The 25430-nt window shown below is 42.2% G+C and overlaps 1 protein-coding gene across 8 annotated transcripts in view; it reads left to right on the top strand.

Annotated features, from left to right (window-relative positions):
- MAP2K4 (mitogen-activated protein kinase kinase 4) overlaps positions 1-25021 on the top strand; it is a 48276-nt gene extending 23255 nt beyond the window's left edge. For 4 of the 8 annotated variants that reach the window (XM_080993779.1, XM_080993780.1, XM_080993781.1 and 1 more), the window contains 10 exons: positions 1124-1219; positions 8011-8185; positions 15070-15189; positions 16462-16581; positions 17190-17241; positions 17931-18058; positions 19605-19682; positions 21285-21433; positions 23295-23340; positions 24012-25021. In XM_080993779.1, the coding sequence (XP_080849905.1) occupies positions 1124-1219; positions 8011-8185; positions 15070-15189; positions 16462-16581; positions 17190-17241; positions 17931-18058; positions 19605-19682; positions 21285-21433; positions 23295-23340; positions 24012-24125 (1078 nt within the window). In that variant the 3' untranslated portion in view covers positions 24126-25021. The remainder of the gene's footprint in view (positions 1-1123; positions 1220-8010; positions 8186-15069; positions 15190-16461; positions 16582-17189; positions 17242-17930; positions 18059-19604; positions 19683-21284; positions 21434-23294; positions 23341-24011) is intronic. The other 4 variants (XM_080993784.1, XM_080993783.1, XM_080993785.1 and 1 more) reach the window with 1 other exon arrangement.
- The last annotated feature ends 409 nt before the right edge of the window (positions 25022-25430 follow it).

Consider the following 25430-nt stretch of genomic DNA (forward strand, 5'->3'; position numbering starts at 1 on the left):
TATCCTGTGTATCTCACCTTAGATCCTTGAAGAAGATGCCTTAAGGACTTCGTTTCTTTTGCTTTTTTGAATTTCTAGGAAGGGTCATTGTATCCACCCCCCCCCATTCCTATTGGAAAGATCAGAATAATTTACTTTCTCTCTTCTTACTTGTGAGCCTCTGGTTGGATTTTCCTTTTTTGTGGGGGGCGGGAATCCTAAGAAGCAGATCAGAGAAGCAGCATGGCAGATCTCTGTGTCCCCCTCTCTGTCTCTCCTTAATTAGCAGAGGACTCAAGGAGATTTTGATGCATCCCTTTTCCTAACAGTCTTGACTTGACCGTTGGTTTTTTATGTATGCAAACATACTGAATCTTCCTCCCCTGTTTGTCCTGCCCCTGCAAAGGGGTAGGTTTAGTTAGTGTTAGAAGAGGAGATTTCTTACCTGGAAATATTTGTGAGAGATTCGGATCCAGAAACTTCCTTGTTCCTCACACAATCACAGAGTGGACAGTGAAAGCTAGCTTCTAGCTCTTCCAGTTTCTTAGGGAAGAATTCAGTTCACTCCAATCTAAATAAGTAGGGTAATAGTTACTTCTCCTGATTGGTGGATCCAAGACACAAGCACTAGTTTTCAGGTAAGAAATTTACCTTTATCAAAACAATATGATGAAGCAATGTAGTGGTAAACAATGTAGCAAATTGTGACAAAGAAGGCCAGTGGCACTAATTAGTTGATTTTAGCTAGCAATTTTATTGCAGGTATGTAGTTCATAGGACAAAAGGAAATACTGCATCTGAAATTAAGGCTGGCATGCTATTCCTAAATGGTCTTGCTTGGAGGTAAGCCCCATTTATTTCCGAGGGATTTACTCTCAAGTAAGGTGGCAGCGGATTATAGCCTTCCATGGCTTTCATGCATTAGTATTAAAAAGGCTTTAAATGAACTGCCACACACTTTGCTTTTTTTCCTTTTTCCAAAAAGAGAGGTATAGACTAGCCCTTAACAAGGAACTGAAATGTGCTCATTTTGTATATAAAAGGCAGTCTGTCTTTTCAGTTACTATGTGTGTATGTGTTATTGTGTCATGTGATAACAGCACTGTGTTTTCCTGTCATTTTTACAACTCTTTCCTGGCTGAAGTGATACACAAGCAACAATGGGTAGTAATCACATTGCCCCGTTCACTTTCAAAAGGAGAGAAGCGGAGATGATCGTGAAACTTTCCAGCAGGCTACAGTAAGCGTAACTGTCTGTTAGCCCCATTGTCAGATATTTTCATAACAGAAAAAGCAAAAGAAAGAAAAAGGCATGAACACCAATATAGATCCTTGCAGAAATTTGTCATATTATGAGTGAATTAATATATATATATTTAAATTAATTATTAAATACTTTCAACATATATTTCATTATTATTGTTTAAAGCTTATTGCTGCATTTGTATTAGCAATTCCCAATGTTCTGTCCCAGCTGACTGTCATTGGCTCTAGAAAGACAGTGTATTTTTTTAAAAGAGTACTGGTATTCAGAGGGTAACGCAGTGTTAGTTTACAAAAATCTCTCCTTTTAAAACCATAAATATTTAATTCTCAAGCATGGTTGACCATAATGGATGGAGTTGATGCAGGTGTTATAAGGTTGTTGCATATTGCCTCCAAAAAGCCTTCACTGATAGAACAGCTCTAAAACCTGTGAATCAAGTCGTCTTTTGTGAAGTATTATTTCATTTTTGTAGCTGCCATACTTCCAACACCTATTGATCTGTAAAACAGCCCCCCCCAACAATTAATGGACCAGTGAAAATGAAACGTATGCTTTTGGTGAAGTAAGCCTGAGGCACAATTGAGGTAGAATCTACACACTTATAAAAACCGTTCTGGAAACGCTTTTTTAAAAGTGTTTTTTAAAAAAATACATTGAATTTTCCATAAGGCTCACCATCACCAACTAGTGTCACATTGTATATTGCACTTAAAACACACTTAAAATGTTTTATTTGCAGCTGTATAGATGAGTCCCAAGGCAACTGAAGAGTTGCCGTCCATTGCACGGGTGTTGGATTTTGTTCTGAATCTTCTTAATTCATAAGTAATTCATATTGGCTTTGAGTACTTCTAAAACATTTTAACATAACATTATAGCAAGTCGTGGAGGATACGGAAACATTCTGAGAAAATCAAGTATTTTCATCAATTTGGCGCAGTTCATCAGGTCCAAATTTCTGAGTCAGGCAATGCAGTACATTTCTGGGTAACTAAAATGGTGTGACCTTAAAGCTACTCGCCCAAACAATGCAAATAACTGTGCTAGTTCCATGTTTACCCTTCCAGGAGAATAAAGAGTCTTCTCTAAGGTCCCCTGCCTCATACTCACTGACAAGAAATAGTTAAACTTGTAATTTAGGAAATTAAACCAATCCTCATATAAAGGAAATTGTATTTTTATACCATATTTTAGATCGGACTTAAAACTCCATAAAAAGTTATAATAAGAGAATCTATTTCCTTAAAATATTTTTTGCTGAATGTGAAATTGTAACTTAGTGGTTTGGGGTAGCAGACTGCAGGCCTCTGGGGACTACTTTGTTATTTTCCTTAGACCCCATGAACTGGAGACAGGTATAAAAGACATAAACTTATAATTGAAGTGTGTTAAGCCCAGGAATTTGCCTTTAAGTTTTGGAACTGAAAAGAGCCTCTAGTGCTTCCTTACAAAAATATACTTTGTCATACATCATCCCCCCCCCCCCAGCTTGGTTTCCACAGGGATCATTTTGTTGCAACAGTTGCAACAGTTGAAAGCCAGTCTTCGTCAATCTACTTCACATCACCCAGGGATCTGTCAGTAGATTCCAATTTAACTACTCTGCTATCCCAAACAGATTATTGGACTCATCATGTTCAAATCACTGATTTTGTTAAGTCATCCCATAGATATGGAATCAGGCACATCACTGGCTCTGCTCCCTGGGCATCCATGCATAAGATTATTCTCTGCAGAGATTGGGGTCTCATGCCATGACTATGATGCTTTGCCTTGAAAAGTGGCAATGCTTACAGGATGCGTTTACATCGTTTGATATATTTCTTTGTTGTGATGAAGAGGGACAGGCAATTTTGTCCCAAAGCTTTTCTGCTTCAGTTTTTAGGCATCTGCAGCAGTATGGATGTCATTTACCAGCACATCTGTAATACCTCTTGTGCCAGTGCTGGAAAATCTGGGCAAAGCAAACAAGAATGATCAAGCAGGATTCAAGAGTGCATATTGTCTTGCCAGGGCAGCAATATTACTAGATGCCTTGCCTCTTGGGAAAGAAATACTGTCTCTGATTGTTGGCTGTTGATGGTCTCACTCCTGTGAAATTATTTCTGTGTCCTTTCAGTTGCTGGTAGTTCGTTCATTTTTTTTTGTCATACTGTAAAATGTGGCAAATGATTTTACTAGTGTAAGCACTTACAGGTGTTGCAATAATGGCTTTCAAGCTCCATAGCACTCCTTCTCATGGTAAATCTGCCCCCTTAGCATGAAGGCCTTTTAAAATGTTCTTTTGCCATAGATTTGACTAATTGTTCCATTGTCTGTTGCAAAGTGTACTGTTATAACCACAGCACGTACACTTATTTTCTGTAGACCTGGAAAGAATTAAAACTGGTTTCTTTTGTTAATCTATAAATTCTGAGAACTGTTGTAGTGAGAATTGCCCTCCATCCAGTTGGCTTTCCAAACCCTTAAGAGCAAGGTAGTGCTATGTTATCTTCCTGTACTAGAATATTGCTTTGTAGCCTTGCAGTGTGCTGCTGTTAAGGTTTTACTACTCCGCAGAGATCCTGGGCTCATAGATCTCTCATTCACAAGGACCCCTTCTACATAATGCCCTGATTGGTGACAATCAGGAAGCATTAACGTATGATATTTTTGATAAGGGGATTTAGAGCTATTGTGGTATTACCATAAAAACAGCTCTTTCCCCCAGTACTATTAGTCTGTGTGGAACAGTAGTGATCAGAACTGGGATCCCACGGGCAATGTGTGATTGGCAACACTGATCACCTGCAGGTGCATTTGTACAGAAGTCCTCTGTGCATAATTGCCCTGTCAGTATTTCTTATTGAGTCACAGTTTGTTAAAGCTTTATCAACCTTGGAACAAGAATGCTAAAGTTTGGGGTTTTAGCTGGAGCTGTATACCTGTCCCAAACCTTTGAGTTCTGTTTCAGCAGCTGTCTAGCAACTTGTATGCCTTCTAGATTGGCCTTATTAACTAGCATATGGTTCTCATTCTACAAGAAACAGGTATATCCTTGTAAATTCCCCAAATCTGATGGCTTACTCTAGCAGAAGGTAAGATGAAAAAAATGAAATACTCCCCTCCAGAGAGTCAGAAACGTTAAAAACAATAAAACAAACAGGCAATATGCCTATAGAAAAAGAACAGTCTGCTGTGAACCAGCAGCTGCACTAATCAACTAATTTTGTCTGAATTAGGTTTAAATTCCTTTAGCTCCATGCAATGCATTACCAGCCTCAGTCACTGATTCTGTTAGGACTGAAATGGAAATGAGAGATGGGAGAGGTGTTCAGGTTCTTGTCTGAACATGTAAGCACCAAATTGTGTAGGGATTCTGGGTCCAGTGTACAAGCCCTGCCCCCAACTTCATCATGCACACTTCCCTCATTCAGTCCCTGACCTTCTCTTGTGTAGGGAAGGTCTGTGTAGGAATTCTCCTCATGTGAATGCAAGTACAACTCTCTTCGTGATCAATCATGTACAAGTGAATGTGGGTAGAATTCCTATAGAAGATGGGAAGGTTTGGAGACTGAGCAGGGAAGAGACGTGTGCAGTGACATTGAGGGTCAAGCTTGCATGCATGCTTCTGTCCCTCTACGTGGTTTGGTACTTTTGTACTCATCCCTATACACAGTTGGAGTTGGGTGTTATCAACTCCTGATGACATAGCACTCCAAAAACACCGAATAATCTTGTGCAGTGGTTTCTCGTAGATGTCAGACACCATGAGGCGCAGAATTGAACTTTTCTCCCTTGTTGGATATTCTTCAGTAATGTTAATTTAAATTTGATATGTATATTTTAAACACTGTTGTGCACCACCCTAAAATGATGTTAAGAGTGGTACAGAAATGTGTTGTATATATATTAAGCTCTGCTTTCCTGCAGCTTTCCTAGCAAAAGGACAGTACATATTGAAAATGAGGATTTGTTCTGGTGTTACTTAAATACAGTAACCTTAAATGGATTTGTGTTGATGTGTAGTGACATTGACTTAAACCTTCGCTGTGGACAGAACCCTGATTTACTTTTGTATGCTTTGGTTTATAATTGTATTTTGAGTGCTACTATGGCTTCTCTCTCCTTTCTCCTCCTTATCAAAACCAAAAGCTTCTGGTAGCTAAATTAATTTCTTAGTATTTAAATTTTAATATTTGGTTGTATGAAAAGGAAAATGGAAGTAGTTTGCACACACAACTAAATTAGGCAGATCTTCTAAGCATCCAAATGATCCTTTCACCTAGGTATCTGAAGGGTTGATTAATGATAGAATCAGAAACGGTATCTGCCTTTGACTTTAAGATAAAAATATTGGAATTCCACGGAAACCTGTTAGATATTGTTTTATTCATTACTTAACCTAGAGGGAGGCGGGGTCCTAGCTGAGCAGCTCAGGCTTGTGACAGTTTGGCCGCATCTATCCCAAGGTTATCAGGGTGGGGACAAGCCATTTGAATTCTTTGACATGTCACTGATGTTCGAGTCCTGGGAATCTTGTCTTAGCAAGATGGTGAGCTATGCTCTTGTTATATGTGTGTTATTTTGGGGTATTTAAGTAACTAGCCATAATGCGCCCCCCCCCTAAATTAGTCATACTATGATGATGTCAATATTATTTGTATGAATTTTCAGTATCCTAGGAGTAGCAGACTTAGGGAGCAGTGTATCTTTTTGTAAACAGGTTCTGGATGTTCAGCCTTGTAGCTGCAGAAGACAATTAGCAGGACATCAGTTTACTTTTTTGTAGGATCTGGGGGTGTCTGTTTCCCTATAGGTTGTTTTTTCTCAGATTTATTTAAAAGCACGAGTATTTCATATTACCAGTATCCCACAATGTGCTAGAAGATTGGGAGCAATTAATGCCCAACACCTGTGTAATGTGATTTCTAAGACAAATTGCTTTATCTTTAGCAGGTGCAAATGGCAAAGCTTACAATTGAATTTCTATTTATTCTTTTTTGTTTTAGCTTCTCTCAGCTTCTAAATTCTTTTCTTTTCCTTTTTCATTCATTAACATTTTGTAGAAAGGTCTTGTAGGTGGTTTATTTATGACACAGACAGGAATTCAGAGATGCTGATAGATTATTTTTTTGCTCGGTATTATGTTGCCTCTATATTTATCTTGTATAGCTGAATCTATATTAAAGATGACATACCAAGATCAGGGGATGATGGAGAAAGGGAGAGAGATACTTCATCATCTTCAGAAATTGGTGTTCTTACGTAATGCCAAGCCTTTGTATTGCACTGTTCTGTATTTCCTCTTTTGTGGCAAACTGCAGTTGTAAGCCATGATCAAACCATGGTTTGCATTTCAGATTGCAGACAAACTTTGGTTTGCACAAACTATGTTTTTGCCTATTTGGATGTAACTGCAAACTGGTTTGCCACAAAAGAGGATGTGTAACAGTGTGCAAGGGGAGGAAGGTGTGTACATGCCCAAGGCTCTGTTTGAATTGAGCCAGTGTCTAGGAACTAAAAAGCTTTAGATCAAGCCTTTTTGCTATCTAATATTCTTTCATTGGTTTTAGAGGGTCTTTCTTGAATTCATGTTTGGACTTATTCCAAAACTAGTATTGCAGTGATTTTGTTGAGTTTGCTAAGTAATTTGATTAATTTCCCATAATTTTACATGAGTGATTACTTCTGAAGTATTCTCTGCTCTTACCATAATCACAGTTTGTGATAAATGTACAAATTTCCACATTAAATTTTCAGCTATCAGGTTTGACAAGTTCCTTGGTTCAGGGCTGAGAGGAAGGGCTTTAAAACTATGAAGCACTTCTAAAATTGCAGCTGAGGAGCCCAGAGTTTAACAGTCCAATCCTAAACATGCTTAATAATAATAATAATCCTACTGAATTCTTTGAGACCTTCCTCTTACAAAGTAAGCTTCATTTTCAAACATTTGACAGTGATGGGTAGAAGATACTGGAGACTTTCACATTTGTCTTGAGATGAACACTGTTCATATTGGAAGACAAAAATAGAAAAACTGTATTTCTTCATGCAGAACCACTTGTCAGCAAGAAAAGAAACCTAACACAGCTGTGGAAGTCTGTTCGACCCAATGTAAAAAATATCCTTTATTACTGACGCAAAATTCTGCACACTTCTTCTAGCCTTAAAATATGCACCAGCGGCTTTGTGGCTTTTTGACTAATCTTCTTTTACTTCAAAAATACACTGACAGAATATTGGCTCTGCATGTATTTTTGGAGTTAACATGATCCCTTCATTTTTTCTGTTTTCTATTAATATTTATAAACCTTTCTCGGAAACCCAACAGCCACAGGTATGGGTTTTCTTTATGGTGTTATCAATGCAGGCAATAAAAGGAGAAAGACAATCACCAGCCTAAACTTAACTCTAGAAGAATGTAGTTGCTTTATGTTACGTAGCATAACTAATATTATCCTTCTGCATTTCATAGGAATATAATACAGTTTTATGCAGGAATTTATAAACAACCACAGAAATAGACATACCAGTTATTGTAATATAAGAGACAGATGGTCTTGATTAATAGCTAAAAAAAATCTAGTTGCTTTAGGTGCAATTGTTATAGTATCCTGCCCTGTTACCTCCATCTAGATTAGATCCTTCATGGAAAGTATATTATTGCATTAGCTTTATGTTCACTACTCTGTATAAATGCATTTAATCAGTGCTGTAAGAGAGAGAAATTTTTCAATTGATATAAAATGTGGCAAAATTCCTTCCCAATTTTTTTTTGGCAGAGAGAGACTGAGAACACACAGCATTGAATCATCAGGAAAATTGAAGATTTCCCCTGAACAACATTGGGATTTTACTGCGGAGGACTTGAAAGATCTTGGAGAAATTGGACGAGGCGCTTATGGTTCTGTCAACAAAATGGTCCACAAACCAAGTGGGCAAATTATGGCTGTTAAAGTAGGTGATGCCCGTAATTATTCTTGTACTTTCCAACTGCAGGGGCAATATATAGTGGATAATTTAATATCCATCCATCTTGCGCTCAGCAGTTGTTTGCTTTCCCCCGCTATCTGTATATTTCGCCTTGTAGTTTAGTGTTATTAAATACTTAACTGGTTTGTAAAATTATGGGTTATAAAATTTAAGGAGAACATCTGTCAGCTTGCCAGCTGCACGCGTTGCTGCACTTAGTAGAAAAACACTCCCGGCAGCCAGCCATAAATTCCTTTCTTTATTTTCTTCAGACAAGATTACATGCCGAATAAACAAAGTGACCCGTCTCTCATGATGCGTTGCTCTAACTACTTTCTCTTTTCCCTCTCCCTCGAGACCAACAGAGCCAACGGCTCAGCCCCTTCCGTTTTCCCCTGTGACGTGGATCCCCTTCTCTCTGAAGCACCCTTTCCTCCCCAGACTCACTGTCCTCTTCTCTGTCTTCTGAGGAGGACTCAGTACTGATCAGTGGGGATCGTTCCCTGTACCCTATAATTCTTTCTTCCCTCGCAGCCTGCAGTTCCCTGACATCCACCCCCTCCTCAAAGGCCCCCCTCACCTCCCTTTCCTGAGATGAAGCCTCCCCCGATGCATTTTCCTCATGCTTCTTGGGGTAAAATCCTAGGAAACTCTCCTCCTCCTCCTCTTCGGTATCATCAAAAATGTTACCCCAACCTCTAACACCTGATGGACCCGGACGCTCTTCACTCACTCCTCCTCCCCCTTGTGTTTCCTCTTGGTCCGAGGCTGAGAACCCTTCAAAATCCTCTTCATCGTCCGTCGGCCCAAACGCCCTCTCAGCGAACCTCCCTGCGGGTTGTGGCTTATGTGGAAATAGCTCATGGAAGTCCTCCACTAAACCCTCCTCCGTGACCCAATCTGACGGCACCCATGTGTTATCCGAACTGGGAGCCCCCTCCCAAGCTACCAGGTACTCAAGCTGATTACCCTTCCAACACGAGTCCAATATTTTCTCTATCCGGTGTCCCCCCTCCCTTTCCTCGACTTCTGGCGGTGGCACCTCCCCTTCCCTTCTGCCCGGCCGGTAAGCCGACAATAGCGACCGGTGGAACACGGGATGAATTTTCATGCTCTCTGGCAGCCTCAACTTAAAGGCCACCGGGTTGAATTGCTGTATGATTTCAAAGGGACCCACCCTCCTGGGTTTGAGTTTCTTACAACCCCCTTTCCAAGGCAAGCCTTGCGTTGATAACCACACCTTATCCCCCACCCGGAGGGTTTCCCCTTCCCTCCGATGCTTGTCTGCTTGCCTCTTGTATACCTCCTTGGCCCTTTCCAAGTTCAACTTCAGTTGTTGTTGAATTGCTTCCATTTCCTCCGCGAACTGTTCAGCGGCTGGCACACTCCACGATTCCTCCCCCCTCCCCGGGAAAGCCCTAGGATGGCACCCGTGATTTGCAAAAAACGGAGTCATCCCTGTGGACACATTCTCGGAGTTGTTGTACGCAAACACCGCCAGCGCTAATTTGTCCACCCAATCGTTCTGCCTCTCCCCCACATAACAACGCAGGTACTGCTGTAATACTGCATTGACCCTTTCCGCCTGCCCATTGCTTTCGGGATGTCTGGCGGTGGTGAAACTTACCTCCACTTGCAACAAACTCATGAGTTTGCGCCAGAACCTTGAGGTAAATTGTGTCCCCCTATCTGAAATGACCCTCGAAGGGACCCCATGCAACTTAAACACGTGCTCCACAAACAATTTGGCTGTCTCCTCCGCAGTTACCGCATGAGAACACGCCACAAAATGGCACATTTTGGTGAGTAGATCCACTACCACCAACACCGCCGTTTTCCCCCTGGACCGGGGCAGGTCAGTGATGAAGTCTACTGATACCACCTCCCATGGCCTCCCTGGTGTTGGCAGAGGCTCCATTAACCCTGCCGGAGCTGCCCTCTCCCCTTTGGCTCTCTGACAGGTCTCACACCCTCGCACATATTCCTTCACATCTTCCCGCACCTTAGGCCACCAAAATTCCCTGGTGACCAACAACATGGTCTTATGTTGCCCAAAGTGTCCTGCCGTCGAGCTGTCATGCAGTTGTCGGAGGATTCGGGCCCGGAGAGCTTCCCCTGGTACATACAAAGCCCCTCGATAAAACAGTAGCCCCCCTTTTTCCTCGAAACCTCCCTCAGCCCCTCTCCCTTGCCCAAGTTCATCCAACTTTCCTCTGGCAAAAGCATCGTCCCGCATCAAGTGTAGTAGTTCGTCATCCTTCACCAATGTTGCCCCGCAAGCCCACCTCTGCTCGGGGAACATGAACCGGGCTGTCGGCGGTCCTTCCTCTGCCAAATACTCGGGTTTATGGGATAAAGCATCCGCCCTCACGTTCTGCTCACTCGGTACGTACTGAATCTTGAAGTTGAAGTTGGCAAAGAACTGTGCCCAGCGTATTTGCCTCTGGCACATCACTCTTGCCGTCCGCCAGTATTCCAAATTCTTGTGATCCGTGCACACCTGTATCTGATGCTTCGCTCCAATCAAAAAATGCCGCCATTGCTTGAACGCAGACACAATAGCAAGCAATTCCTTATCATAGATACTATAGTTCACTTCCGATTTATTGAGCTTCCGGGGGAAAAAAGCACACGGATGCCACTCCCCCTCCCCATCTTGCTGCATGAGAACCGCTCCAATCGCTCGATCAGACGCATCTGTCTCCACCCGCAGTGGTAGTTCAGGGTTGACATGCAGCAGTTGTTCCTCGGAGGCGAAGACTCTCTTTAGACTCTCAAAGGCCCTTTGCGCCCCATCCGTCCACTCAAACTTCTTCTTGCCACTGAGGCAATCCGTTATGGGGGTCGCCAGCCGTGCGAAGTCCTTGATGAACTTCTGGTAGAAGTTACTGAAGCCCAGGAACCGCTGAACATCCTTCCTCGTTTTGGGGCTTTTCCACTCCACCACCGCTTTGACCTTCTCCGGGTCCATTGCCAGACCCCTGTCCGACAGCCTATAGCCCAGGAACTCGACCTCTCTCGTGTGAAACTGACACTTCTCCAGTTTCACCCATAGGCGATGCTCCTTGAGCCTAGCTAGAACTTCCCGCACGTCCTTAACGTGCTGTTCTTCATCTGGAGAGTAAATAAGTATGTCATCCAAAAATGCCGCTCAGTTTTTGTAGAGCAAAGGTCCCAACACGTGGTGCATGAAGGCTTGGAAGCACGGACTACCACACTGTAAACTGAAGGGCATAACAAGATATTCAAATGCCCCTAGTGGTGTGAACATGGTTGTCTTCCACTCGTCCCCCCCTCGCACCCTGATGAGATTGTAGGCTCCTCTCAAATCCAGTTTGGTGAAAATTTTCCCCTTTCGCACCCTCGCCAATACGTCATCAATTCTTGGCATTGGGAAGGCCATGGGGAGCGTCTGGGCATTGATTCTCCGGAAGTCTACGACGAGACGTTTCTCTCGCGTGGCCTTTTTGTCCACAAGGAACACGGGGCTTCCGCCTACTGCCCTACTGCTGCACTTAGTAGAAAAACACTCCCGGCAGCCAGCCATAAATTCCTTTCTTTATTTTCTTCAGACAAGATTACATGCCGAATAAACAAAGCGACCCGTCTCTCATGACGCGTTGCTCTAACTACTTTCTCTTTTCCCTCTCCCTCGAGACCAACAGAGCCAACGGCTCAGCCCCTTCCGTTTTCCCCTGTGACGTGGATCCCCTTCTCTCTGAAGCACCCTTTCCTCCCCAGACTCACTATCCTCTTCTCTGTCTTCTGAGGAGGACTCAGTAGTGATCAGTCGGGATCATTCCCTGTACCCTCTAATTCTTTCTTCCCTCGCTGCCTGCAGTTCCCTGACAACATCTAATATACGTAAGCTTCTTTTTAACACAAACACTGTATATATACTGAGACCCTTTATCTCTAGGTTCCTGGTTTTAAATCCAGCTCAGGTTTATTATTCTTAAATGCAGTTTTGCAGTGGACAGGTCAGGGTCCTTTGTGAAACAAAGCTAGTTGCCTTGCTACAGTAGTTTTCATTTTTCCTACTTATCTACTTGCACCAGTGTGTTTTCAAACTGCTAGGTTGGCAGGAGCCTCGGACAAAGCAACAGGAGCTCACCCCATCATGTGGATTCGAACTGCCGACCTTCCATTCGGCAAGCCCAAGAGGCACAGTGGTTTAGACCACAGCGCCACCTGCGTCCCACTCATTTCTTGTAATACTCTTTTAACAACACTGGGCTATAAAATAACTTGAAGTGAAGGCAGAATTGAGCCCTGTACTCAGTCCAGTTATCAGCAAATATACTGGCATGTTTCATAACATGTAGGCCACTAGTCATCAAGTATAATAGGAGTAGAAGAGGGCGTGACCAGTATGCTTTATGGAATATTAAATGTTCTTCACCCTGCTTTTTCCAGCATCTGTGTCTGTGAGCTACATAAGTGACTTCTGGCCTACAAGGAATCCATTCTGTCTTGTTCCCTCCTCTCCCTGAATTTGTAGGGTGGCACATGCCATATTTTTTTTCTGTGTAGCCATGCCTCTGCTGAGTCCTGTTGAGGGTCAATATTTGGGTTTTCCATAGCAACAAATTAAGGTTTGTTACCAAATAAATAGGTTGGTACCAACAAGGAGTTGCGTCCAGTGTGGACTGCTTCACACTTTGATTAGCCAGGTTTCGCTTGTGTATGCTGCAGTACAGCACACATAGTATGAATGCAGAGGTGGACATTTGTAAACACAGTGGACAGGCTACCTGAGAGACACATCACATTGCATCTCCCTGATACATCTTTAGTGGGTCCTTGGAACATTTAAGGATTCACATAACTTCCACGTTGACCTCAGCAACTGTCATACATTTATCTGTATGATAGACACAATTGCCATATTCAAACTTTCCTATTATGGTGATGTTTAATCCATTCCCATGTATTCAGTAATAAATACTAAATAATAATAAATTATGGGAGGAATTCAGCATTCCTCTATTATAATGATTCTCTCAGCTTGCCATACAGGACGATCTCCTCCCTGCCCCCAGGTATGCTTTTCTGGAGGTTCCCACAATCACTGGAACCAGTTTGATCTTCCCAGGATCACTCTACCTTGATTTGTGCTCAGCTTGTGTTTTCTGTGGGAAGTCTTGATAATAGGTGGCTGTTGTCAAAATGATGCTGGAAAAAGATTCTATATAGATGGTCAGTAAAAGAAAAGTAAAAGAAAAGAAATAATTCTAAAATTCCATAGACAGAATTCTACAGAAAACAGGAAGGTCAGGCAGATACCAGCAGCCACTGAAGAAAGGGAAATATGGTAAAGAAATATTAGGAGAGGAATTCCGGAGAAGAAAATGAGAGCAAAGTCAGAAAACTCTGGAGATAAACTGCGTTTTTGCAGGGCTCTTGAAATCAAGGAGAGCACAATGGCAAGTGCTTTGCATATTTGGTCATGGGATTCCTTGGGAATACAAAGATTGGATAATGTATTGTATACAAAGGCTAGGAATAGTTCCAGGCTGAAGGGAATTGTGAAGGTTAGAGGGCATTGGCCTATATGCAGTTTAGGTATTGCCCAGAGAGTTAAGAAACACTGGAAAAAGGAAAAACAGATGGAGTGTGTTATATTTGCAGTTGTGTTTTAGAGTTCCCATTTCATCTTCTGTATAACAGGCAGTTCTTTACTTGGATCATTCTGTTCTGCCCATCACTTCCTAGGCAAACAGTTGAGCTGCTTACTATTTGTACTCTGGAATGTGTAATGGCTTTACAGCTGTAGAATAATTGTGCCCAGAAGAATTGTATAGTGTCTCCAGAACAAAGCAGAACCGTCCCATGTCTGCTATTATAACTTTCTCAAGTGGCTTTGGTCAGCATTTGTTTGGTGGGGGAGGGTATGGTATTTTTCTTTAGAAAAACAGGGGTGTGGGTGTTCATGCTGATTTTCGATTGGGGCTGGAAGAGAGGTTAGCTGTTTAGCCCTGCACTGTTTTCCCTGGAAAATCACTCTATACAGAAGCTTTTTTGCCCCAGAAGGTGATAGCAAATTGTGGGTAGTACTGGAGGAGGTTGCCTAGAAAATAGCAATGGGTAAAGGATCAAAATCTGGATTAGGATTAGGATCCACTGCAGTTGACTTTTCTAAAAGGAGAGACATGACACAGTGCCTAAAAACACTTTTAATGTGCCATGCAGTTTGGCCCTTAGTCACAGATTGGCTACCAACGTGTCATTCTTTATGGAGGGGGTGGGGGACCTTAGGCCAAGGGACCAAATGGTCCTTAGTAATCTTTCCAGACCATGCTTCCTCTCCAAGCCACACCTGTGGCCAGCCTTGCACTGCGGCCTACTCAAATGTTTTTGTTAGGCTGGAATGTGTCCCATGAATTGAGTCATGAACTGAAGAAAATACTGCCTAATAAAAGGGAATATTCATCCTCAAATATGGATCGTTGCATGATAATGATAGCATAAATCAGCCTTCCCCAACTTGCTGTCTTCCTATCATCCTAAACTACTGGACAAGGTGTGGTGGTTAGACTTCTGGACTAGTACCTTGGAGATCAGGTTTGAATCCTTCCTCAGGCATGTAACTCTTTGGTTGTCCTTGAGCTAGTTGCTGTTCTTCAGCCTAACCTTCCTTACAGGCTAGAGGTTATTTCTTTTTCTTAAAAATCACCTGAGCTGATTAAAATGGTTCAGATGACATGTCAAAGCCCATGGGTTTGGAGTGTGGAAGGAGTTAAGCAGGCGCTTTTGAGCAGTACATGGTTCATGTGGGTGAGCCCATAATAAGATATTAATGTGACATGCAAACACAGCTAGTTCTGTTTACTTTAATTATGATATCTCTTCCTTTCTTATTCTTTCAGAGAATTCGTTCGACAGTGGATGAAAAGGAACAGAAACAGCTTTTAATGGATTTGGATGTAGTTATGCGAAGTAGTGATTGCCCATATATTGTTCAGTTTTATGGAGCACTCTTCAGAGAGGTGGGCACTCAAAATCTGCTTAGTTTGTAACAGATTTAGTTAATACGTTTTATGACGTTTTAATGGGTAATGAAGCACATTAACTGAAGGGCAGGCAGTAGACAATTTGCAAGGGTAAACTAGTTTGGTGGGGGAGATGCATGTAAAGAAAATGTTAGCACTGCTTTATCTCTAAAATGCCTATTTCATTTCAGTGCTTCTCAAAAGGTTCATTATAATCATGTGTTATACACTTGTGGCTTTCAAACTTTCTACCTTTTATTACATTTCACTTTTATCACATTCCTCCTCTTAAGGAGGTTGGGATGGTGCACATGGTTCTCCCCCATTTTTATCACAACAACCCTGCCCGGTAGGTTAAACTGAGATATAATAGCTGGCCCAAGATATTGAGAAGCCTAGTAAGCATCTGACTACTCCAGGGGTCACGAGGAATGCAATGCCATTGTATTTTGGGGTGGACAATTGCTATTGTATTCGAATGTCACATGCCACCTAACTACCGTATGCACTCATGTATAAGCTGACTTTTTCAGCACATTTTTTATGCTGAAAAAGCCCCCCTTGGCTTATACTCGAATGAGGGTCCCACCTGAGCGCATTTTCAGCAAGCCCTCGTCGGAGCAAGCGGTTTGCTGCCGCCTCTCGTGCTGCCACTGCTCTGCCAAGCACGGCTCCTGTGCCTGCCCTTGCGAGCGGCAGAGGCTGTTGGTGGTGGAGGAGGAGGAATGAGCAGCCTGAAAGCAGCCCTTTTGGGCTGCTCGTTCTTCCTCCGACGCTGCTGCCACCAGCCTCTGCCTCTCGGCAGCACCCTAGGGAGGCAGAGAGACTGGAGGGGCTGGGGGAGAGAGAGAAGCCGCTCTCCGGCCCACTAGGAGGTTTGTGGTGTGGTGAACCGGCTTATACTCGAGTCAATAAGTTTTCCCAGTTTTTTGTGGTAAAATTAGGTGCCTCGGCTTATATTCAGGTCGGCTTTTACTTGAGTATATACGGTAATTGATTAGACCAATTGTAATTTGACAAAAGAGGAAGCAGAATATTTTGTGAGGCAGACCAACTTGAAGTTTGTTCCCAGAAATATGTATGTTCTGCTTTGTCTCTCTTGGTAAGGCAAAGGTTTGCATCGGTGTTGGTTTGTATGTCCAAGGACCTTCTTTTCTATGCTTCCCTTTTCATCACAGCTTAGCAAGAGTTGCACATTGACCACCCCATATGTGTATTTCAGATTAACAATAATAAAACATGTCTTGCTTACTGCTTTTTTATTCTTAGGGTGACTGTTGGATCTGTATGGAGCTCATGTCTACCTCGTTTGATAAATTTTACAAATATGTATATAGTGTATTAGATGACGTTATTCCAGAAGAAATTCTAGGCAAAATCACTTTAGCTGTAAGTATTCTTTCTATTCTCACTGCTGCCTTTTTTGTGTGTGCACACTTCTGCTTAGATTTTCAAATCCAGGATCTAGGCGGGAGATGATTTGACTTATTTAGGCTTGTTGCTGTGAAACCTAATGGTTTACCATATACTGCTCAGTCTCTGCCAGGGCGGCTTCAGAATTTTTTTTTCTTCTGGTGGTGGAGGGGCACAGAAAGTACAAAATATACTTCTAGGTGGGTGGGTTGTGTCTCACATGCTAAGATCTCTGAAAGAAAAATAGCAGTATATGCCAATGACAGGAGTCCAGCAACGGGGAGGCAAGAGTGGGGGTGAGCTCCTTGGTTGGGGAGTGCACTGCCCCCTATCCCAGCACCACCCATGGCCCCTGCTAGCACAAGCGGGAAACAAACCATGGTCTTACACAACCATTTCTATCACATTTTGTTTGCATTAACTACACTGTAACATGGTATAGCTATTAAATGTTTAAAGGGATGCGTCTGCATTTCTGCCTTATAAGCTGTCTGAGATGCATCTTAAATTGTTTGGCTTTGGATTGTGTAATAGGAGGCATTTTATTATTTTTGTTCTCAATAAAATTTCTCTTTCTCTCCTAGACTGTGAAAGCACTAAACCACTTAAAAGAAAACTTGAAAATCATTCACAGAGGTAGGCTTTTCTGGATTTGTCTTTCTTACTGTGTGGTATGCCTGTCACACGCAGTTCTTCCTGAGCATGCCTGTAGATTATGCAAAATACATTTGTGAGCCGACTATTTGGGGTATTCCACATGATCATTTTATGTTTCACTATGTCCGTGTGAGTTTTGGTTCTCTTGGGCTACCAGTTGGAGGCTGACATTAGGACAGAGCCAATTGACAACACTCATTGGGTGTTACAATTTTTAAGTCACAAGTTTCTGTGTGCAGAACAGGGTCATAGTCCTATGGGAGGGGGTTTCTCCCATTTAAGTCTCTCACACACCAAAGCTGCTGCCATTGGTTGGTTGGTTGCTTGGCTGGCTGAGGTGCCTAGTTTGTTACTCCTTAACAAGCCAGGATTTGTAAGCCAACAACAAACCATGGTTTAAGGCTGGCTAGTGATCCTGGTTTGTAAGGGAGCAACAAACCAAGATCCTGAGCGGATATCATGGGAAGCAAGCTCGAATCCAGGTTCCTGATTTATTTCTCCTGTTAATTCCAGAGGGGGAGTGACTCTAGTTTCTGTGACATGCAGTTGCTGTCTTTAGTCGTAACTTTGTGTCTGACGCTATGTAACTTTCAGCAGTTAGAAGCTGAAGTGCTTTGGTTGCAGCTTATCTGCTTAAATATGTTTCTGTTTGCCCACATCTGTTGCAGATATTAAACCTTCCAATATTCTTCTGGACAGAAACGGAAATATTAAACTCTGTGATTTCGGCATTAGTGGACAACTTGTAGACTCCATTGCCAAGACCAGAGATGCTGGCTGCCGGCCCTACATGGCAGTAAGTGGGATTTGAAAACTTATATGTGATGGGTGAGGTGCGAATAGAAATGGAATCCTTTCTTTTACTTGCTTTGTTGTAAAGGCAGAAGGTAAATATTTTGTACATGAATGGCTGAGGTTGAAATCATTCTTCAGCTTCACAAGCTAAAACTTAGATGAAGTTAGCTTGATGTGAGGCTTCTCCAGCTTAATCTTAGTACATTACATCACTGCACACCCAAGGTGTGAACAGCTTTTCTTGCAGTAATCAAATCTCTTTCATGCTTTAGTAACCTGGTCCCTCTACTGGTGAAGGTATTGGAAGCATCCATTTTCTATGTGTTTGCATTTAGATGGTCATTTGTAGGAGGAATCTGTAATGAGCTAGTAAAACCCTGTGGCTCCTACCAGAGCTTTTCCTGGGAAGAAGAGGCTCGGGAACAGAGTGAGGACATTTTGGGCCATGATGGTTACCATACAAAGGTGCAGGGAAACGGGGAACATACAGTTCAGTGAAATTCCTTTTGAGTAAATTAAGTCTGAGAATTGCTTAGTAACATTCTGATGAGGATGTTGGTGCCTTGTGGTAGCACGGATCAATAAAATACAGCTTTAGTTCCCAAATGTGGCAGAATAATTGACTAGTCTAAGAGGGATGCCCCCTATTGCCATTTAAATAACAGACATATGGTTACACAAGATTTCCAAAAATACAGATTCTTTTGCCATTTGTTCTTAGTTGGATGTGTTAGTTTTTTTAAGGAGAAGTGATGCCAGATTCAAAGCCACAGATAACAGGGAAACAAAGCATATTCTTTCAGAAATACTGGCCCCAGCCAAGTGAGACTAATACACTTGAGTTGTGACATTAATAGCAGATGCTTTTGCCAAGCAGAACCAGATTGAACAAAAGTGCTGCAAAAGATTGAATGGTTCAGTACAATCCTAACAATACAACATCATAAAATGCACAAATAAAATAAGAGGGTAATTTTATATAGAATAATATCTAGACTTTAGGCACCTGAAACATTGAAATACGTTTAATACTTCACCGTGATGAAACTTGTATATAATAATTGTCCATGGCTTCCAAGCGGGAACCATGGGATCTAATTATCCTGAGAAGACTCATATTAAGGGCTTTCAGTTCAGTCTCCAGATTCAGTACTTTGGAAAACAGTCCGCCTCAGTCAAAGATGCTTAAGGGGCTGCCTAATTTGGCTCAGTGTTTATCCAAGTCCAATTCCTTCCTACCCCTTCACTAGTGAGAAATCAAAAATTTCAGAAGGATAGCTGCAGTGATTTCCCCTCAAGGCCAGTCTTTGCAGTTTTGGGGTGGGTAAAAAAGGAATCTCTTAAATCTCCCCTAATGTTTGCTTCATTTGCATAATTCATACCCTGTTGCAGGATTCTGATTTGCTTTAAATAGAGTACATGCAGCCCTGCATTAGGATTAGGATCATGGAAGGGACAGTTGGTGTTAAATGAATCCTTCTCCATATCCCACTTCAGTAAATTCTTGCCTTTTTCTTATATAACTGATATTCTTCCTCTAATTTCAGCCAGAGAGGATAGACCCCAGTGCATCCAGGCAAGGATATGATGTCCGCTCGGATGTCTGGAGCTTAGGGATTACATTGGTAAGTGAGAAATGCTAAGGGCTTTGCATGCTGCTGGAGATAAAACCCTAAAGCAGCTTGTGAAGCAGCTTTAGGAGAAGTAAAAGCTAAACTGGCATTACTCTTGTGAACATGTACGCTGTGATAGGGCCTGCATTGCCTCCCTGAATAACAGACCTGGCTCAGCTTTCCTCTGCTACGCAGTTTGGCTTCCGTGGCTACTTTTTATCAGCAGTGACTTTACTCTGTTACTAGGGGGCAGCAATGCATGCTAAATCTCAAAAGAACCATGCTTTAAGCTAGGAAATCTGTTCCTTGCTGCCCCTTTAGAGCCAGTGTAAGCCCAGCCTTCCTAGGTTTGGACCACTGAAGAAAGCAAACTTAGTAGGAGTGGAGAAGAGTGTATTGAAGCAGAAAGGTAGAAACCAAGGGTTTGGTCTAATCAGAGACAATTCCAGATTCGAAGGGGCTGGCACCCTCTCTGGGCACATACACCCTTAGCATTAGCCTAGTAGTCACCCCCAAAGTGGAGCTGACTAGGGGTGGGGACAGGTGGCAATGGTATCGAAGGGGGAAACCAGGAACTCCCGCAACCACCTCCTTCATTTCCCTGGAATGCCTCTGGGCCCTGCCCTAGCATGTACAGTGGACGCTCGGGTTGCGAATGTGATCCATGCGGGAAGCACGTTCGCAACCCGCAGCATCCGCAACCCGCAGCGCTGCATCTGCACACGTAGAAGTTGCAATTTGGTGCTTCTGCACATGTGCAAAGCATGATTTAGTGCTTCTGCGCAAGCACTGAAACCCAGAAGTAACCTGTTCTGGTACTTCCGGTTTTGGCGCAGTGCATAACCCAAAGCTTCTGTAACCCGAGGTATGACTAGTATGTTTATGAGGAATGGGTAGACATTGTTTCCACTGCTTTTTTTATGGGAAGGTTGAGGTCCGTCAACCGGAGACAAATGCAAAATAGGGGCTTGGGTTAATGCAGAACACACACACACTATTATTTCATGTGTTTTAAAGGTCAAGTGCTTGCCTGCTGTTTTGTGAACATTTTAAATTTAATTGAAGCAGCTGGTAAGTTGCCCACTCTGTCTCCCCAGCAATTGCCTGCACACCTCGTATGATTCTTCTTCTTTTTAACAAAAGAAGTGGAAAGCATTGCAGCTGTTCTACAGCAGCAAGATAGAATTTCTCCCCTATCTGTGGAAAGCAGACTTGTGGGCTTTTCACAAATGGTAAAGTGTGTTTAAGGGGCTCTTCATCTGAATACATCCAGCTGCAAAGACAAGGAAAAAAAGAATGTTTGTGGGGAGCAGGGGGGATTAGGATGCAGAGGGTTGAGCTCTTTTAAGTTGCTACTATGTCTGGGAATCTCTTTTGAGTACCGGAACTATTATTTCTCAGGTACAAGCCATCTCCTGCTTTCCCCCAAGCTTTCTTGATTTCAGCTGGCTAATTTGGGAGGGTTGCTATTGTTAAATCATAAGGAGTTGGAAACCGTGCACAGACCTTCTGCTGGTGGGGCTTGTTTGGAGAATCCTCGCTCCCACCCTCCTGCCCCCATGAACTTTACAATGGCTAATCTAGCCCATGTTGTTCCTTTTTCTTTTGGTGTAGTATGAACTGGCCACAGGACGGTTCCCCTATCCCAAATGGAATAGTGTATTTGATCAACTGACACAAGTAGTCAAAGGAGACCCACCACAGCTGAGTAACTCAGAGGAACGGGAGTTCTCCCAAAGTTTTATCAACTTTGTCAACTTGTGGTGAGTATGCCTCGCTCTGGGGCTCTTCAGGGCATTAGTAAGTGGTTCTGGCTCAGGCTTCCAACTCTGTCCCTCAGCAACTTGCATGTGGCAGCAACATCCAAGAGTATTCATGTTGCTGGAAATGGTGCATTTTTCCTCCACTGAGGATGAAAGTGGGTTGGGTGGAGAAAGCTGCAGTATGAAGAGCCACTTGCAAGCCTTAAATTAATGCCACATTTCCTGCATGTGTGATGGAAGTGGTGGCTTGGAGAGATTTAGACATGTCCTTCCCTAGTTGAGTTGCCACTCAACGTGAAGGCAACGCAGATCTTCCTTACTGACTTCTCACATTTGACAAATAGCACTGGGATGGTAGGGAGGCCTTTCCTCAGGCTGTGTCTGTAGCAAGACCTTTTGTAGCCCCTAATTACATATTGGAGATCCGTTTGTTGTTGCCTCCTCGATATATGATAGAGGGAGCAGCGATTGCATCAAATAGAGTGCACACTGTAAACTGCAGAATATATCTTTGTAGTGCCTCCTGCTGGGAGTTTGCCTACCTGCAGGTTTGTAGCTGTGATATTTTAAATGAATGTTGATAAGCTGTGTTTGCCTCATTGCAGCACAATTATTACATTGTCCTGTGGATAAAACGAAGTGGATCTGAGTCGGTTGCTCTTGTTACATTTAGCACACCAGAATGGGCTAAGGAAGCGTTATGTGAGCAACTTAACATCGTTTAGTATATTAGTGGTGATTTGGAGCCTTGCAGGAGCTAGAATAGTTAAAGATACCTTTAAGATGAAACAGTTGCCTTTGAGGCTATAATCACACAAAAGAGAAAGCGGAGGAGTGGTATTTAAAGGAGAATGATCAATGTACATTTTACAAACTGATTAAAGCAAGACAGTGGCTTCAAATTCACTACAGTGTTGATGTGCTGCCACCTGTTGGTTTGACATTTTTCTGCAGTGTTTTTAAAATGCAGTTAATTAGCCTCTTGAGCTGATTTCTTAGAGGCAAATGGGCAGGACCAGACTGTCTTTAGTTCAGTGATGTGCTTTCCTCCTTAGAAAGGTGGGGAGCAGGTTTTGTGTTAAGTAGACAAGGCCCTTGAAAAGCAACTGTGGCATTTTCCTCTCTGCTGAGCTCTCTATATTCATTTATGGCTGTTTATGGTAGTGCAAGAAGGATCTTTTTTAAGAATCCCCCTGTGTTTGTTTATGAAGGGTTAATTTCATGCTGCACAGGTCTTGAGAAAGAAGGAAAAGGAAACTTCCCTGATGCCAGGAAGTTGTTGAAAGGCTGTGTACTTCCTGCATTCAGAATTTTAAAACAATGGAGTGAGAGACGTATTGATAGGTTGCAGACTTCAGAGTGCTTCTGGTTATATTGCAGCATTTTCTTGGTTACCTGCAGACCAAGAACAGTCCTGGGATTCCCAATACCTACAACATACTCTGAACCTAATAGGCAATACAAAGGTGAAAATACAGTGTCCAGGGCTTCTGCATAGTTTGGTAGAAAGAGGAATTTCAATAGTGCATCTTGTCTTGCGTGGCTCATCTGCTGAAATTCCCACTCCTATACAGCTTGCAGAAGCCCTGTCCTCTTTTTAAAATTTATTTCTTTACCTGATTGCCCTGGGTGAAAGAGAAGGCAGGTCACTATCACTGTATGAGTTGGTTTTATAGCCACAGCCTTTGGACAGAGAGGTGACTTAAATGACCATTAATGATCACCATCATCCATATAGGTGCATTCATGCGATAGAATTGCAGACTCTGACAGTGTGCAGTGTCTTAACTGCCCAACACTTAATTTCAGATGTTTTTCTGCTAATGTTCTGTCACCCTAATCCTCTTACTGATCTTTTTAGCCTTACAAAGGACGAGTCCAAAAGGCCAAAGTATAAGGAGCTTCTGGTGAGTATGATGGGATATGTGAATGCATGAGACTAGAACTGGCTAAGACTTTAAGGACTTTAAAGACTTTTAACTCTTTTGAAGCTTGGTATTATTATTATTATTATTATTATACCCCACCCATCTGACTGGGTTGCCCCAGCCACTCTGGGCAGCTTCCAACAGATATTATTAGGCATTCTGTAACAGCACCCATTGCTATTCCCATTTTGTGAGATATGAGCTGCATTCTACCTGTTTAGTGCAAACAGTGAGGCTGGGCTTGCTATTTTGTCTTTTGCTGTGGTGAGCAATGAAGCAAGCCCACATTTAGTTCATTCAGGGGTTGTGTTGTGTATCTAGAGAATTAAAGTTTTTTTGCAATTGCACAACATATTTAATTGGTATAATTAAAATTTGATTTTGGGATTTGTCTGCTTCACCAATTATCCATTTCCTCCCAAACGTAAGGCCAAGGGATGTACTGTACCCCACCTGCCTTCTCTGTGTGTATATGCCCATGTTGATGCTTGGACCCCTTCTACTGAATCTTGTGAGTTGGTACCTCAGCGCAGCAACTCATAACACCTGTTAAGTTGCATGGAAGTACCTTTGGGAGCTCACACGTCTTCTGGAGACACCTTCTGTGCTCCAAAAGTGAGACTATATTTTGTTCCCTTCTCTTCTACCAGAAACATCCCTTCATCCTAATGTATGAGGAGCGAACAGTGGACGTTGCGTGCTATGTTTGTAAAATCCTGGATCAAATGCCAACGACTCCGAGCTCTCCAATGTATGTCGATTGATACTGCTGCTACATCAAAACTCTAGTGCAAATGCTGAGAAAAAGCAAGATGTACAGAATCTCCACCCCGTATTGCAGTGTTTTAACGCTCGCCCAGACACCATGTGCAATAATGTTGGTGTTTTTCTTCCATTCTGTCTGTATATTATTGTCACTTATAAAGTGCATCCATGTAATAATACCTGATCACAGTGTTAGTGTCAGTCAAAGAGAGACCTCATTTTGCTCTTTTTGTGGACATATTCATAAAACGTGGAAATAAGTAACATTTTATTTGTTGACCATGATTGGATAGCACCTAAAGTTAATTTCTAGACTCAGAGACTTCTCAGCAGCTACTGGAATAATTTTATTCTCTCAAACTCTTCCAATTGTTACAGATAATATAAAAGAAAGAAAGTTAGGCATTGGCCTATCTGATTCTGAACATAAACTGCTTGGGGAGAAAGAAACTTTTATGCAGCCAAATGAGCTACTTTTACCTTCTGAAGCCAACAAGGGCAAAGAGGGGATAATATATAAATATATATATAAATATATTTCTTCACAAAGTGCAATAGATTAATTGATTTGAAATTCTGTTGCTTTTCAGTCACAGTATATGTTTTGAAGACAATTGTGGCTCAGCAGAACTTCATATTTCGGAGGGAGAAAGAAGTGATCATGTAAAATGGACTATGTCTTTACCAAAAAATAAAAATAAAAATGCATTGCATTGCATTGAAAGGAGCTAACAATTAAACTCATGAGAGTATGAGTTTGAACTCATGGAGAATAATGTATTGTTTCATTTTCCAAGCAAGCCACTCTTCAGTAGAACTAGGTGTCCTGTAAATTGTTACCTGGTGAGATAAGACTTTTACCTGAGGAATTATTAAACTACTCAGTTGAATTTAACTGGCTTGTGACCCCTGATTTCCAACTCATGGCTAAACTTTCACCATTGAAAGGGTACGGGACAGTTCGCAGTTGTGAAGAGCTATTTTACATTGTTAATAATTATTTGTAATTTATCTCCATCAAACTTTTCATGTTTTCCAGTTGCATAGAAACTTCCCACAGAGCTCCAGGTATGACTTGGATTTCTGATATTAACCCTCAGATCAAATAAGCTCCCCATATCCCCATCAGTTGGATAGTTGGGCTTCCAAAATCATTACAAAGAGGATGCTAAATATGTTTGCTTTCATTTTGTGGATGAATTCGTTTATTAGAAGAATTTCCTAACACAACGGTAACTAAGAGAACTGGAATGTTAAGTTCTTAAACGCATGTGACAGAAAAAAGGAAACCCAGAGGTTATATT

The sequence above is a fragment of the Podarcis pityusensis genome, assembly GCF_964106645.2.
Source record: "Podarcis pityusensis genome assembly, chromosome: 2".
Lineage (NCBI taxonomy): Eukaryota > Metazoa > Chordata > Lepidosauria > Squamata > Lacertidae > Podarcis > Podarcis pityusensis.